This window comes from Heterodontus francisci, chromosome 15 (assembly GCF_036365525.1).
Source record: "Heterodontus francisci isolate sHetFra1 chromosome 15, sHetFra1.hap1, whole genome shotgun sequence".
Lineage (NCBI taxonomy): Eukaryota > Metazoa > Chordata > Chondrichthyes > Heterodontiformes > Heterodontidae > Heterodontus > Heterodontus francisci.
In genome coordinates, this window is record NC_090385.1 from 85,155,034 (window position 1) to 85,168,852 (window position 13,819).

The 13,819-nt window shown below is 42.6% G+C and overlaps 1 protein-coding gene across 1 annotated transcript in view; it reads left to right on the forward strand.

The window, feature by feature from the left end:
• LOC137377935 (sodium/hydrogen exchanger 2-like) overlaps positions 1–13,819 on the forward strand; it is a 332,862-nt gene that overhangs the window by 44,787 nt on the left and 274,256 nt on the right. Inside the window, exon 2 of the mRNA XM_068048001.1 lies at positions 7,192–7,655. Coding sequence (XP_067904102.1) covers positions 7,192–7,655 — 464 coding nt within the window. The remainder of the gene's footprint in view (positions 1–7,191; positions 7,656–13,819) is intronic.

Consider the following 13,819-nt stretch of genomic DNA (forward strand, 5'->3'; position numbering starts at 1 on the left):
AGTTGAGAAAGGGCTTTAGGCAGGAAGATGCTGTCATCCTCAATGTTCTCAATGATGTCAAATACCACAGGTCCTGTTGCAGGCAGTCACACGATATGGAGAACTATCTTCTCCGCAGGGCTCAGAAGATGCAGCCATCCTTGACTCCCATTGGGTCTGCTCTTTCCCCTTCTGTTTAGTGCCACTTTGTCGTGCAAGAGAGGGGGCAGAATGTCAGTGATTGTGTAGCATCGAGTTTGGGCGATGTGCCTGCCATATCTGAATAGTGGGGGTATGTGGAGCCTGCGAGAGCTGGGTGTGAGGCTGGCAGCATTAGTAGGTGTATGAGAGTGAGGGGAGTATTTGAATGTTAGGCATGAGTCCTAAGTGCCAGGGAGTGCTGCTGGGTAACTGATGGGATTGTGCTGCATTGAGCAGCATGAGAGGATGGTGGTGTGGTGGGTAGGAGATGCATGAAGTCAATAGACTTCTTGTAGGACTCCTGCCAGGTGCTCTGGTCCACACTCTGGAAATTGACCACCCTGGACACTTGCTCGGACTCCTTTGAGGGTGGTCCATGAGGGCCCCCTGGTTCCTGCAGTAACATGGCATCTCTCCTCCAGCCCACCTCTGCTACTAATGCTCCAGTGCCATATCCATCTCCCTGGAACCCTCTCTGAGCCTTGGTGTTCACTTTCCAATAATTTACATTGCAGCAAGTTTTTTGTACAGCTGCCTTTAAAAAGAGCAGGCTGGCTGTACCACATGATTGGCAAACAACGCTGCTGGGCCCTCCAGCTGTACGCACCCATAAATCCAAATCAGTTCTAACTGATCCACTTAGACCAGTTGCCCATGGAAATTTGGACAACTGGGCCTATTGTACTTGTTCCAGTTGAAAATTATATTGGCTTCAGTTGAAACCAGTGAATCTGGTTCCAGTTGAAAATTTATAATGTTTGTAGTTGTGACCAGTTAAGACTGGTTTCTGGCTCAACTCATTCCATTTGAGACCAGAGAATTAACTTGTGAGAAGTGTTCGTATAAGTACCACTATTAAGTGAAAATTACCTATGTGGTTTGTGCTGTGATCATACAGTGAAGCTAAAAACACTTGACTGCACAGTTTCAAATTTTATTGTGATTCAAAAAAATACAAAACACAATTATATGACAAAAAACAAATTAAACACAGTGCAGAAATCACGAAATAAGTGAACACAGCAGTTAAAATGCAATAAATTAAATTACAGCTATAATCAAAATGCTAAATGTAAACATTAATTACATTCAGACAATGGTTTTGGTGCAACAAGCCAACAGAATAAATGCTTATACAAAATACTTAACAACAGGCGATAGTAGACAAGCCGCTTTCGATCCTTGCTCCTCGAAGCTGTATGGGCACAGCTAATGTTGTCTTTGTTCCTCCTCTGATGTCTTCTTCTACTCTGGCTTCTTCTTCTGTGTGAGTCCTCTTCTGTAGTTCTTGCTGTGTCTCTGTCTCTGCCTGTTCTGTGGTTCCTAGGACCCTACTGTTGTATCTTTTTTTTCAGAGCTGCCTCTGTGCCAAATTGCAAATTCTGTGCACTTTGCCCTTCCTGACTTTATAATAATTGATGTTTTTTTCCTAACCTGATTGGATTCTCCTGTCTTACCCCAGACATAATCTGTTGCAACAAAACTTTCATAAAACAGCATCTTTAAAAACTACTAATAAAACAATCCTTTTTCATGAATGACTTGAAACATATTTTACAGTCTTTCCCATCAAAACACAAATTTTAATATATTTACACCTTTTTAATCAGAACATGAATTTAAACAGATTTTACATCTCTCACAGAGCTGTATCAGTCAGAGAAGGGTGCAACAATGCAAAATATAGTCCAGTGGATATCACATAGGCAGCTCTGAAAAAAAAATATAAAAGCAGGATCCTAAGAATTAAAGAACACACAGGCAGAGACAGAGACATTTTTTTAAGCTGCAGGCAGTCTTAATGGTTTGATTAAGTCAATCCAGTTGAATTCCAGTTCAAAGAGTTATCCTGCCAACTGGTTACAGTTGAAGAAGTTATATGTTAACTGGCTGCACTGAATTCCAACTGGTTCCACTTTGCCTACCAACTGGTTCCAGATGATCCAGTCCACAAGCCAACTGATACCAGATGAACCCAAATGGTTCCAGTTAAAGTCGACTGGGCAACTGGGAATACCGAATGGTTACCAGCTAAGATTGCCAGTTACCCCAGCTGTATCCAGACAACACCAGTTGAGAATACTTGCAGTTAAGACCAATTGACATTTTCCATTTAACTGGTTTGGAAATATGGGCAGAGGCTGCAGGAAGCTTTGAGGGTGGAACAGCAATGTTGGAGCCCTCGGGCCAATGCTGCAATCTTGCAGTTGAGGTGGCACCATGAAAAAGCATGACCCCCACTTCATTGTGCATCGGCACAGGCAGGTCACGAGTTATGACCCTCATGTCCAAAAACCAGGGCAACCCGATTTTTAGGCCTAAGTTTCTGTGTTGGCTGTGTTAGACATTGGTATAAAAACATTAACTTGAATAGTTTGGATCATGTTGTCAAAATGGAATGTCATCAGTACTTTGGGATGGTTCAGTAAAGACCTAGAGTTAATAATGCTGCTCATTCCAAACACGGAGATTTATGCAGATCTGTTTTGCACTTGTAGGTGTCATGAACGTGATGCAAAGTCTTTTTAACTGATAGTCTTGTGGCCACCATTGTCTCAGCAGTTTGAGCTGAAATTCCTTCACCCTCTTCAATCAATAACCATAAGATTTGGTTGCATAGCACCGTTGGGTTCAGTGCTACGGGAGCTGGGAGATGAAAAGATGGCAGGGGTAGGGGGGGGGTTTCCACTCCCGATGATGTCTGGCATGACCTGCGCCAATTGCCATCTTTTGAAGGGGACTAACATAGGTGTCTGTGCATGTGATGTAAGCATGCAGAGTGGGCAAATTGTGGCACCCGACCTGCCAGTTTGCCCCTCGTGAATCTTGTTAATGTCCTCTCTTTAAACTGTATGGCTGCATTAGAGACTATTCACCAGCGTTATTTAAAGACATCACCATTCAACTTCCAGGAGAGATGCTTTTGACTTTCTTTTTGCTGCTGCAGAGTTTGGGGTTGTGCTGTGTTGTAGGAGGAGTTGACAGAAGTTGTTTCAGTCAGAAGAGAGTGCTGTTGAATCTTTGTAAGGAGTGATGTAGTTTTGAAAGGCCTCTGTGTACACCAGTTGTTCTGAGTCATTGGGGCTGAGGTTATAGTTCCTCTTGGGCTGCAGCATCACAGGGAGAGGGAGCAGAGAGAAGAAGCTGTTAAGAGTTACTGACTTATGTTGAGACCCACTTAGACAGCTTGGAATCAATGCCAGAGGTATATGGGTGCTGGTAGGAACTGAAGAGGCCGCCATTAACCTTGTCAGAGGCGTTTTTGGCTCTTCCAAGTCTGTCACACAGGCAGTTGGAGTATGTGGCAACAGCCTTTGGAGCAAGTGGAGAATTTCATCGATATATATGTGGAAGCTGACCACAAGCTTCCAGATAATATGACTACAGGGTAAGATGTAAGTGAAAAGAGGAGGGAGCCAAGGATGGGACCTTGAAGGGCACTAAGGTGAATGTGTGAGCAGAGGAGGTGAAGCCAACAATGAACCTAAGCCATAACATCAGAAAAGTATCGCAGGTACAGCAATCAATTAGGAAGGCAAATGGCATGTTGACCTTTATTGCAAGGGGGCTAGAGTACAAGAATAAGGAAGTCTTAGTACATTTGTGTAGGGTTTTGGTGATATGACACCTAGAGTACTGTGTGAAGTTTTGGTATCCTTATCTAAGGAAGGTTATACTTGCTTTGGAGGCAATATGGGCGGAACAGTGGCGCAGTGGTTAGCACCGCAGCCTCACAGCTCCAGCGACTCGGGTTCAATTCCGGGTACTGCCTGTGTGGAGTTTGCAAGTTCTCCCTGTGTCTGCGTGGGTTTCCTCCGGGTGCTGCGGTTTCCTCCCACAGCCAAAGACTTGCAGGTTGATAGGCAAATTGGCCATTATAAATTGCCCCTCGTATAGGTAGGTGGTAGGGGAATTGAAGGAAGGTGGGGATGTGGTAGGAATATGGGAATAATGTAGGATAAGTATAACTGGGTGTTTGATGGTTGGCACAGACTCGGTGGGCCGAAGGGCTTGTTTCAGTGCTGTATCTCTAAATAAAATAAATAATAAAAGTTCACTAGATTAATTCCTGGATGAGAGGACTATCCTATGATGAGAGGCTGAGTAAATTGGGCTGATACTCTCTGGAGTTTAAAAGAATGAGAGGTGATCTCATTTCAACATATAAGATTCTGAGAAGTTTTGACAGGGTAGATGGTGAGAGGTTGTTTTCCCAGGCTGTAGACTCTAGAGCATGGGGACATAGTCTCAGGATAAGGGGTCACTCATTTAAGACTGAGATGAGGAAGAATTTCTTCACTCGGAGGGTTGTAAATCTTTGGAATTCTCTATTCCAGAGGGTTGTGGATTCTCAGTCATAACATATTCAAGGCTGAGTTAGATAGAATGTTGGACTTTAGGGGTATCAATGGATATAGGAATTGGGCAGGAAAGTGGAGTTGAGGCAGAAAATCAGTCATGATTTTATTTAATGGTGGCACAGGCTCGTGGGGCTACATGGCCTACCCCTGCTCCTATTTCTTATGTTCTTATTCCCTGCTCCATAGTTATTATTGCGGTCTTTCTGCTAAAAAAGAGCTAGTTGTGCCAAGTTTTGGGTGGTTTTATCCTACAGGCCCACGCGATCAAGGCTACCCGAATTCATTGTGCTTTGGGTCATTTGAAACAACTGTGCTAATAACTCATTTTCTCGAGTATTTTCAGCTCCGAGAAGACTTTGTTTGTTCTGCCAGTGCGACTAGTGGCAGATATTTGACCAGACCAGACACAGCAGTTATAATTCCTGCTTCACAATCCTCAAGTGCCTGAATAAACACCCAACCAGGAAAGGTAACAGCAAAGGCCACTGAGGTTGCCATTGAGAGGGGAAACAAAGCGTTTGTACCAAAATGACCTGTACACTGAGGTTAATCAGTATTTGAATCTTCAGTGTGACTCTATTACTTCAAAAGCAGATTAGCTTTTTCTATAGAGAGCTGAGAATCAAAATCTCTCGTTGTGATGGATTGGAGGGGAATGAGAGCCTGTCATCGCCAGCTGCTGAAAGCAGTAAATGTTGCCATGGTGATGATGGACTCTTGTGCTTCGATAATCGCTCATAAAATGTGCAACACCCTTTAGGTTCTGAGGTTCTGAGAGACTTGGGTTGAGCATTTTCCGGTTACCACCACCAAATCCGTCACTCACTGCTTCAGTCAGGTCCGTCCTGAAAGCTGCTTTGGAGAAAGAATAAGTCTTGGTCAGTTACTAAGCAGCTGTCAGTTTGAGCTGTCATTAGTAACTGTTTAATTTAAGTAGTGGGCGCAAGTTAGCATCTAGAATGTTCGTGGAAGCAATAACTATTTACACCTAAAAATAGTGTCAATACCAGCAGTAGATACTGCTGCAGCTTTCTCTCGAGATTTTGTCCCATTTTAACTACCATCTCCATGGCAACCAGGAACATAAAGTAGGGTTGATAGAGCTGCAGAAAGATGTGACTTTGTCATTTGGCCTGGGTTTACTTGCCAGACCCCAGACGTATGAGGGCTTCGTGCCAATCTACATCACTATACAATCGCTCAGTCATCTATCTTTGCATTTAATTCATTTACCTTTGCAAATCTGCAAAATACCATAATCAGAAAAGGGTATGATCACTGGAAACTAGGAAATAGTAGCATTCCCATTCGGATCAGGACCAAAATAGGTGAGCAGTCGAATTGTGCTTTGTCCAAGAGATACAGGCATTGGCACAAGAGATGAATAGCTCAGAACAGAAAAAAAAAGAACTTGCATTTATATAGCACCTTTCATGACCTTGGATGTCCCAAAAATAGTTTTGAATTTTAGTTACTGTTGTAATGTAGGAAATGTGGCAGCCAATTTTGCACACAGCAATTAAATAATGACCAGTTAATCTGTTTTAATGATTTTTATTGAGGAATTAATATTGGGCCCTTCTTCGAATGGTGCCATGGGATCTTTACATCCAATGAAGAGAGCATATGGGGCGTTAGATTAACATTTCATTCAATGAACAACACTTCTGACAATGCAGCAGTCCCTCAGTACTGCACTGGAGTGTCAGTTGAGATTGTGTACTCAAGTCCCTGGAGTGAGAAAAGCTTTCCTTTGCATTATGGCAGCATTTAATTGAGTGTGGCATCAAGGGGCCCTTGCAAAACTGAGGGTATTGGGGATAAGAGGAAAAACCCACCAGTGGCTGGAGTGTTTTCTTCAAATCCAATATGGGATCATGCCTCTGAATGTCAGATAGCTATAATCCAAGAGTGGAAAATGCTGGAAGCACACATCAGGTTAGTCTGCACCTGCAAAGAAAATGTAGAAATTAACATTGCTGGTACAGACCTTTCAGAACTGAAAAAGAGGAGTCCAACAGGTGTCAAAGTTCAAAATCTGACAGTAAGGGATGGGCGGAATCTGGAATTAGAGTTCATGAAATTGTCAAGAACTGGAAGCAGCAATGACAGTCGTCAATGTACTGTAAGGGATGGTCTGTGAGAAGGCCTGAGTAGGATAGGGAACAAGAGTGTTAAGCACTTCCTCTGACAAAGCAGGCACAGCTGGCATTAATATGCCTGTCCACGCTTATTATTCAGTTTTGAGGAAGGGACGGCACCCAAAACATTAACTTCTTTGATTCTCTCCACAGACACTGACTGACCTGCTGAGTGTTTCAACTATTTTCTGTTTGCATTTCAGGTTTTGTTCTAAAGCACAGATTTAAAGCTTGCAGGGAAAATGGGCAAGAATAATTGATATTGATATACTTGAATGTAAATGATTTTCGTGGTAGTTTTTTAAAAAATTGCCTGCTGAGGTTCGGATGTGAAGTCGTATACAAAGCATATGGCTTCAGTTTTTCAGCTATCTTGGAAATAGCTTGAGATACGAACTGTTAATACACATTAACACCTTCAATGTTATTGGTGCTTTCAACAGAATTCTTTTCAGTTTTAAAATTCACATGAGAACTGAATTGTCTTTTTTTCGTTAAACCCTATTCAGGTTTTCATCTCTATATCAAGCTGCCCTCTATCGTACCTGAAAGCTGCCTGCTTATAATCGTGGGCCTGATAATGGGAGGAATAATATATGGAGTGAATGAGAGATCTGCGCCAGTTATGAGCACTGATGTCTTTTTTCTTTACCTGCTACCACCAATCGTACTCGACGCAGGCTACTTCATGCCTAGTAGGCCCTTCTTTGAGAACATTGGAACAATCCTTTGGTATGCAGTTGTAGGAACCATGTGGAATGTTTTTGGAATTGGCTTGTCCCTTTATGGGATTTGCCAGATTGAGTCCTTTGGCCTAAAGGATATTTCCCTGCTCTACAACTTACTGTTCGGCAGTTTGATTGCGGCTGTGGATCCAGTGGCCGTCCTGTCCGTGTTTGAGGAGATTCATGTAAATGAGCAGCTGCACATTCTGGTTTTTGGTGAATCGCTCCTCAATGATGCTGTCACTGTGGTAAGTAGTCCCATAAGTGACTAGCTTTTGAACAGTGGAGCAGGCAAAAGGTGTTTAAGTCCTGGTTAATACGATAATTCTTGGATTGGGTCCTCTGTTTAGAAAGAAAAAAAATCCCCATTGTAGAATAAACGTTGTCCAACCTAAAAAAGAATTGTGGAATCACAGGCTTGAATTTTACTGAGAGCTTCAGGACCCTAATGTCGATTGAAAAGTGGATCCCTGAGACCTCACTTGCCGGCAGCAGGACCGGCTTAGCGATTTTACTGCAGGCAGCCTCCTAACTGGCTGCCTCCAGACTGGCATCCGGTTAAGAGCTCCTGATGCTGCTGGCCCAATCAGAGGACCAGCAGCTCTGAAACCTCAGCAGTGCCACCAGGAGATGTAGTCACTGCTGAAGCAGGCAGGAGACCAGGAGCCTCCAACAGGTAAGTAAGAAAAAAATGAAAAATGCAGGGGGCTGAGGGTCAGAGGGGGATCCCCTCTGGGGAGATTGTTGGAGCTGCAGGTGTTGCCTTCCAGGCCCAAGGCCCCCTCTTTGGGCCATGGAGCTTTCGGCTCCAAAAGTCCCCCAGGCCGCCTTCATTAAGCTGGTGCCCTCCCTGTGCCCCACCATCAGCAAAATGTTGACAGGTCTGTTAAATGGTCCTTAATAGGGCCTTTTAAGTATGCAAGTTGGCTCCTTGGAGCGGGCAGCTGATCTGCATCTGGTCACACCGCTGGGAAAATGCCCCGGCGGCGGGACTGCGTCTGGGAGCCATACTGGCACGGCTCCCCCTATTTTACCGAACCACCACGAACCACCAACCAAAATCTCCCAACCTGCCACTCGGGGCTGGTAAAATTCTGCCCATAGAAACCTTCAGTGCAGCAGGAGGCCATTCAGCCTGTCATGCCTGTGCTAGCTCTTTGATAGAGCTGTCATGCTTAATTCCACACCCCTGCCTTTTTCCTTTTTGTCCATGTACACAGATCCTTAAAGGTGGCAGGGCAAGTTGATAAGGTGGTTGAAAAAGCATATGAGTTGCCTGGGTTTATAAATAGAGGCATAGAATATTAAAGCTAAAAGATTATGATAGAATGTTATTAATCGCAAGTAAGGCCTCAGCTGGACAGTTATGGACAATTCTGGGCACTGCACCAGGAAAGATGTAAAGTGCAGTTTCAATTCCAGTTTCAGAAGTATTTATCCAAGTCCCTCATAAAATTATTTATGGAATCAGCTTCCATCACCTTTTCAGGTAGACTATTCCAGATCCCAGCACCTCTAAGTAAAAACATTTTTTCTCATCTCTCCGCTCGATCTTTTGCTAATGATTTTAAATCTGCGCCTCTGGTTATTGGCTCATTCACCAGAGGGAAAAGTTTTTCTCTGTCTTCTCTGTTAAAACCTCTCATTATCTTGAAAAGCTCTATTAGTTCACCATTTAACCTTCTCCATTCCATAGCGAACAGTCCTATCTTTTTCAACCTATCCTCACTAAATACAGCAAAAAAAGTTTTACAAGTGTGGAGTCTCATTCCTTCAGATTTTAATTATTGTTGGAGATTTTTTTAATTAAATAAAAATAATTTTTTACCTTTTCTTTTTATCCCATCTTTCTTTCCTTCTCTTTATTTCACTTTCTGCACATGATTTAACATTGAATTAACTATTCTAACTTACAGCTGGTTCAGACTCTGTGAGGCTCAGTACGGATTCTTCAGTCTGATTGGTTAAGGAGACAGTGTTACTTGCCCTGTTTAGAGGTCTCCGATCCCCTGTAGAGGGCATCATGCTTAAATGTATTTCTAATCATTACAAGTTCCGGTGTAAAAGCCCGTAGAAAGTCTGTGGGGACGTGTAAGGATTATATCAGCTCCCTGATTTTGGGGGTCATGGTGGGGAGCGGGGGGCCTGGAAAATACCTCCGGGAGAAGCCCCCCATGAGCCTGGATGCTGGGAAGGCCTTGCCTCATATTACTGGCAGTAGCGAGGCCTTGTGGCGGCCACCCCACCGCTCTGCGATGGGAACCCAATTAAAATATTTTCATTTATGTCAGTTACATGAATAAAGACCTTGATGCGATGGCCATCCTGCTCCGATATTCTGGCTGTTTGCTGGGACTCCCGCGCCTTTGGATCTCTGTTCAGAGATCCGAGGCGGAACAATGGTGGGGAGCGGGGAGGAGTGAAGTTTTCAGGCGGGGTTGGGGGGAGGGGGGCAGCGGGGAAAACTTGCTTTTTTTAACTCTTTAATAAATAACAAAATTATTTGATTTATTATAAAACAAGACTTATTCAATTGCTATTGGTGGGAAGGGGTTGAAGTTTAATGTGAAGAAAGTTCAGGGGGGAAAGGTCAGGATTTTTTGGGGGAGTGAGAGGGCAATTAATAAATTGAGTAGTTTTGGGAGGGTGGGAGAGGGGATTGAAACTGCTAATAAATATTTAAAATAATTTCTTAAAGGTCTGTACCTTTAAAAATTTTAATGGATCTGAAGGGCTTGAAGCCCTTTAAAAATGACACCAGCGCCTGTACGGTGCCGCTGGACGTCATTGCTGGGGATTGGGCACCCACCTCTGCATCATCGGGAGTGGGCATTCTGCCCCCTCCGTGTAAAGGAGCCACCACAAGCTCAGCGGCACACATCTCGTGCGTGCGCCACGCTGTTTTTGAAGCTGAGCTGGAAAAATTCAGCCCTAAGTGTAATGAACAACTGGCATCTTTCATTTGCCAGTGATTGCAACATCCAGGCCAATATTTAGCCTTGCATCTTGTTACGACCCAGTGAGAAAGATGTCTAGGGTTCCCTTTCAGCCTTCACATGGTCTTACTGTAACAGGGTTTAATTTTTAAAACGCCGTGTTGTAGCTCCCCTTGGTGAATCCTTGTTCACCACTTTAAGGCTAAGACAAACAGGTTTTCATAGATTTAAAGATGAAAAGTTGAAATTTATTAAACTTAAATTTAAACTCTAATTCGGTTTATGCCTACGGATACACAACGCACCCACGCTAGCATGCATATGTGATACACACATGCAAATAGAGACAGAAAAGAGCAGAAGAAAAAAAGAGCAAAAGAAAAATAAATTGAAAAAATTTGATGCAATCTCTGAAGAGTTATTGTTACAGTTCTTCAAGCTCACTGTAGAATCCTTGATTGTAGGTAGTTTTTGCATTTCGTTGGGGCCTAGTATTCTTCTTAAACCTTGTTCACTGTAGGAGACTTTTCTCTCTTGGGGTTTATGTGTATTCAGTAAATTCAGAGGCTTGTGAGAAGGAGATAAGAGCAGATGGGAGAGATCTCAGTCCAGGAGCAAACAGACATTCTCAGTTCAAACTGTTTGTACAATTCAGAAAAACCCAGGTTGCCAAGCAGGTTAGTCATGTGACTAACTGGTCTGACCATGTCTTGGATTGTATCACCCTAGCAGTCAACCAGGAACGCTCCTCTTACACACAATACCTGGTGATCAAGGTCCATTGTGGGTCGAATGTGTCAGGGAATGGTCCCTTGTCCTTCTAATCACCATCTGTTAATATGCAGATGTCTTTTCCAGCCACGGCTGATCTGTTTAACAAGTGCTTTCTTCACTCCAGTAACAGTTTAAAATCAATGTTCATGACAAAATTAATGTGCCTCATTCATGGCAGGTGGGGGCCTAGCATGACAATGTGAAAAATGACCATTGCAGCACGGTATTGGAAAGCTGCTGGCACCCAGGAACCAGCGTCCAGGACCTAGTACCTTTAGCAGAAATTGAATGGAGGAGGAGAGAGAGAAAATACATCTGTTTACAATTGATACTCACATTTTTCTGGAAAGCATTGCTCCATCATTCCATTGCATCTCAAGGAAGAGTAATGGATGGGTACAAGGCTCCAGCACCATGTAATACAGAAGATAGTCACAGGAATGGCAGTGGTATCAAAAGATTGAGATGATCTGTCATTTGAGCAATCAAACTAATCTGCTAGAAATAAGTCCATAGCCAAAGCCAGCTTGGAGTTTTCAAAGATCATTTCTCAAAACGTGAAAGTCTTTGATGATCAGGAGTTTGCCAAGCACAGTTTAATGGTTTCCACCAAGAACATTTAACCTCAGCAGCAAAAGTATTCTTCATCTTGAAGAGTCCCTCTAAGATGGCCAAATGGAAATAGTTGACATGTTTGAAGATGTATTCAAAAAACTGAAGAGCAACACGGTCATATTTTGGGTTTTTGTTATGCTGCATTGGACAAAATCTTGTTTGGTGACACTCCAGAATTTCTTATTTCACTTCAGGCTGTAAAGTTTTGTCTTTTCAAGTAGGTCAATGTGTGCTCTGTGGGTAAGGGGGGAACAGAGGTACAATTGAAATTCCAAAAGCAGCCATTCATAACCTTGGTCTGAATATCAAGATGACTGAAACTATAGGACAGAATCATCAATATTCAAAATCACTGAAATCTCTTGTTTAACAACATGGCTTGGAAATTCCTGCCAGAAATATTAGCAAACGAATGCTCAATACATTTATACAATATTCCTCTATCCTCTATTTTAATGGAGCTGCCTATTGACAAGTTTATTGTAGATGGGTTAATGCCACAGCACACAGAGAAATGTTATAGCATGTACTGAACGTACATTATAACCAACGATAATGTCTAGCCTCCCAATGACAACATCATTGATTTCACTCTTCCTGGTTGCACAATAATGTGTGATATTGATTGATCAAATCTGTGGCATCACAGATGTCTGGCCAGCACTCTGCTATTTGGTGCTTTATTTCAGATGTCACAGATATCACGATCAAAGGTAGGCTGAGTCCAGAAATAATAATTATTAGCATAATATAACTGTAACTGAGAGTCAAAGTGGTTGATAATCTAGTCAATCACAAACAGCGGGTCCTTGAAATTATGGAACCTGTCTGTACAGTATGAATATGCTCAGGATTAGGATTATGCTTTTGTGATTAATTCTAGTAGGGAATCAATGTCTACATTTCTAAAGTGTATTCAGGAGAGTTTCCTACACCAATATGTTTCAGACCCAACAAGTAACCAATGCATATTAGATTTAATGATGAATAATGAGCTAGAATTAGTTAACAATCTGACAGTAAGGGAACATCTTGGTGACTATAACATGATTAAATTTTGATATTAAGTTTGAGAAGCAAGTGCAATCACAAACCAAGAATTTAAATTTAAGTAAGTGAAACTATCAAAGTGATGAGACATAAATTAACCACAATAAACTGGGCTGAACTCTTTGGGGATAGAAATGCAATGCTGTACCAATGTGCCTCCTGGCTTGCTGCAGTCATGTGACATCTATCACAAGGTATTCTGACTGAGGGCAGCCATTACAGTCAGTTTCATTAAAGACTAGTGTCCTGTGAGCTCATAATATGGTGTCAGAGTGGAGCTGGGACTGAGTGGTGAAAAGCTGTTGAGAAGCAAAGCTACTGAACAAAGGCCACAGGAATGATCAGAACTGCTAAAATCTGCTGATAGCCACAGGAAGCCACAGAAAAGGAACAAAGAAACTGCTGAAAGCACAGGGTAAGACAATGGCTGCAAATTTTCCTCTGCCTGCGCCAGTCGAAATGAAAGATGATATGAAACAGAACTGGCAGTTTTTCCACTCACAATGGCAAAATTACAAAATTGCAACAGATTTAATTAAGAAACCAGAGCAGCTGCGAGTAGCTACACTTTTATCACTGTTGGGGAGAGACTGTTACAAAGTGTATTCCACCCTAAATCTCTCTGAAGAACAAAAAAAACGGACAGCAGAAATTTTGAAAGCATTGAAGGCACACTTTGAACCCCAAGTGAACGTAACCTATGAACGATATGTGTTCAATATTAGGGCCCAAGGTGTAAAAGAGTCCATTGATCAATATGTGACTGCATTAACACAGCTCACAGAATCCTGTGAATTTGCATAACTAAAAGATGATCTAATTAATGACAGGATTGTATTAGGCATTAGAGATCCTGCAGTGAGCGCACATCTACTGAGAGAAGACAAACTGACTCTCGGGAAAGGGATCGACATGTTCAGAAGTGCTGAGATTGTAAATCAGCAGCTAGACCATATTCATGGCAGAACAGACAAGGCCTTGCATTATGCTGATAGATGTTCCCAGACGAATGGGCAGAAAGATCACAGACAAAGGGC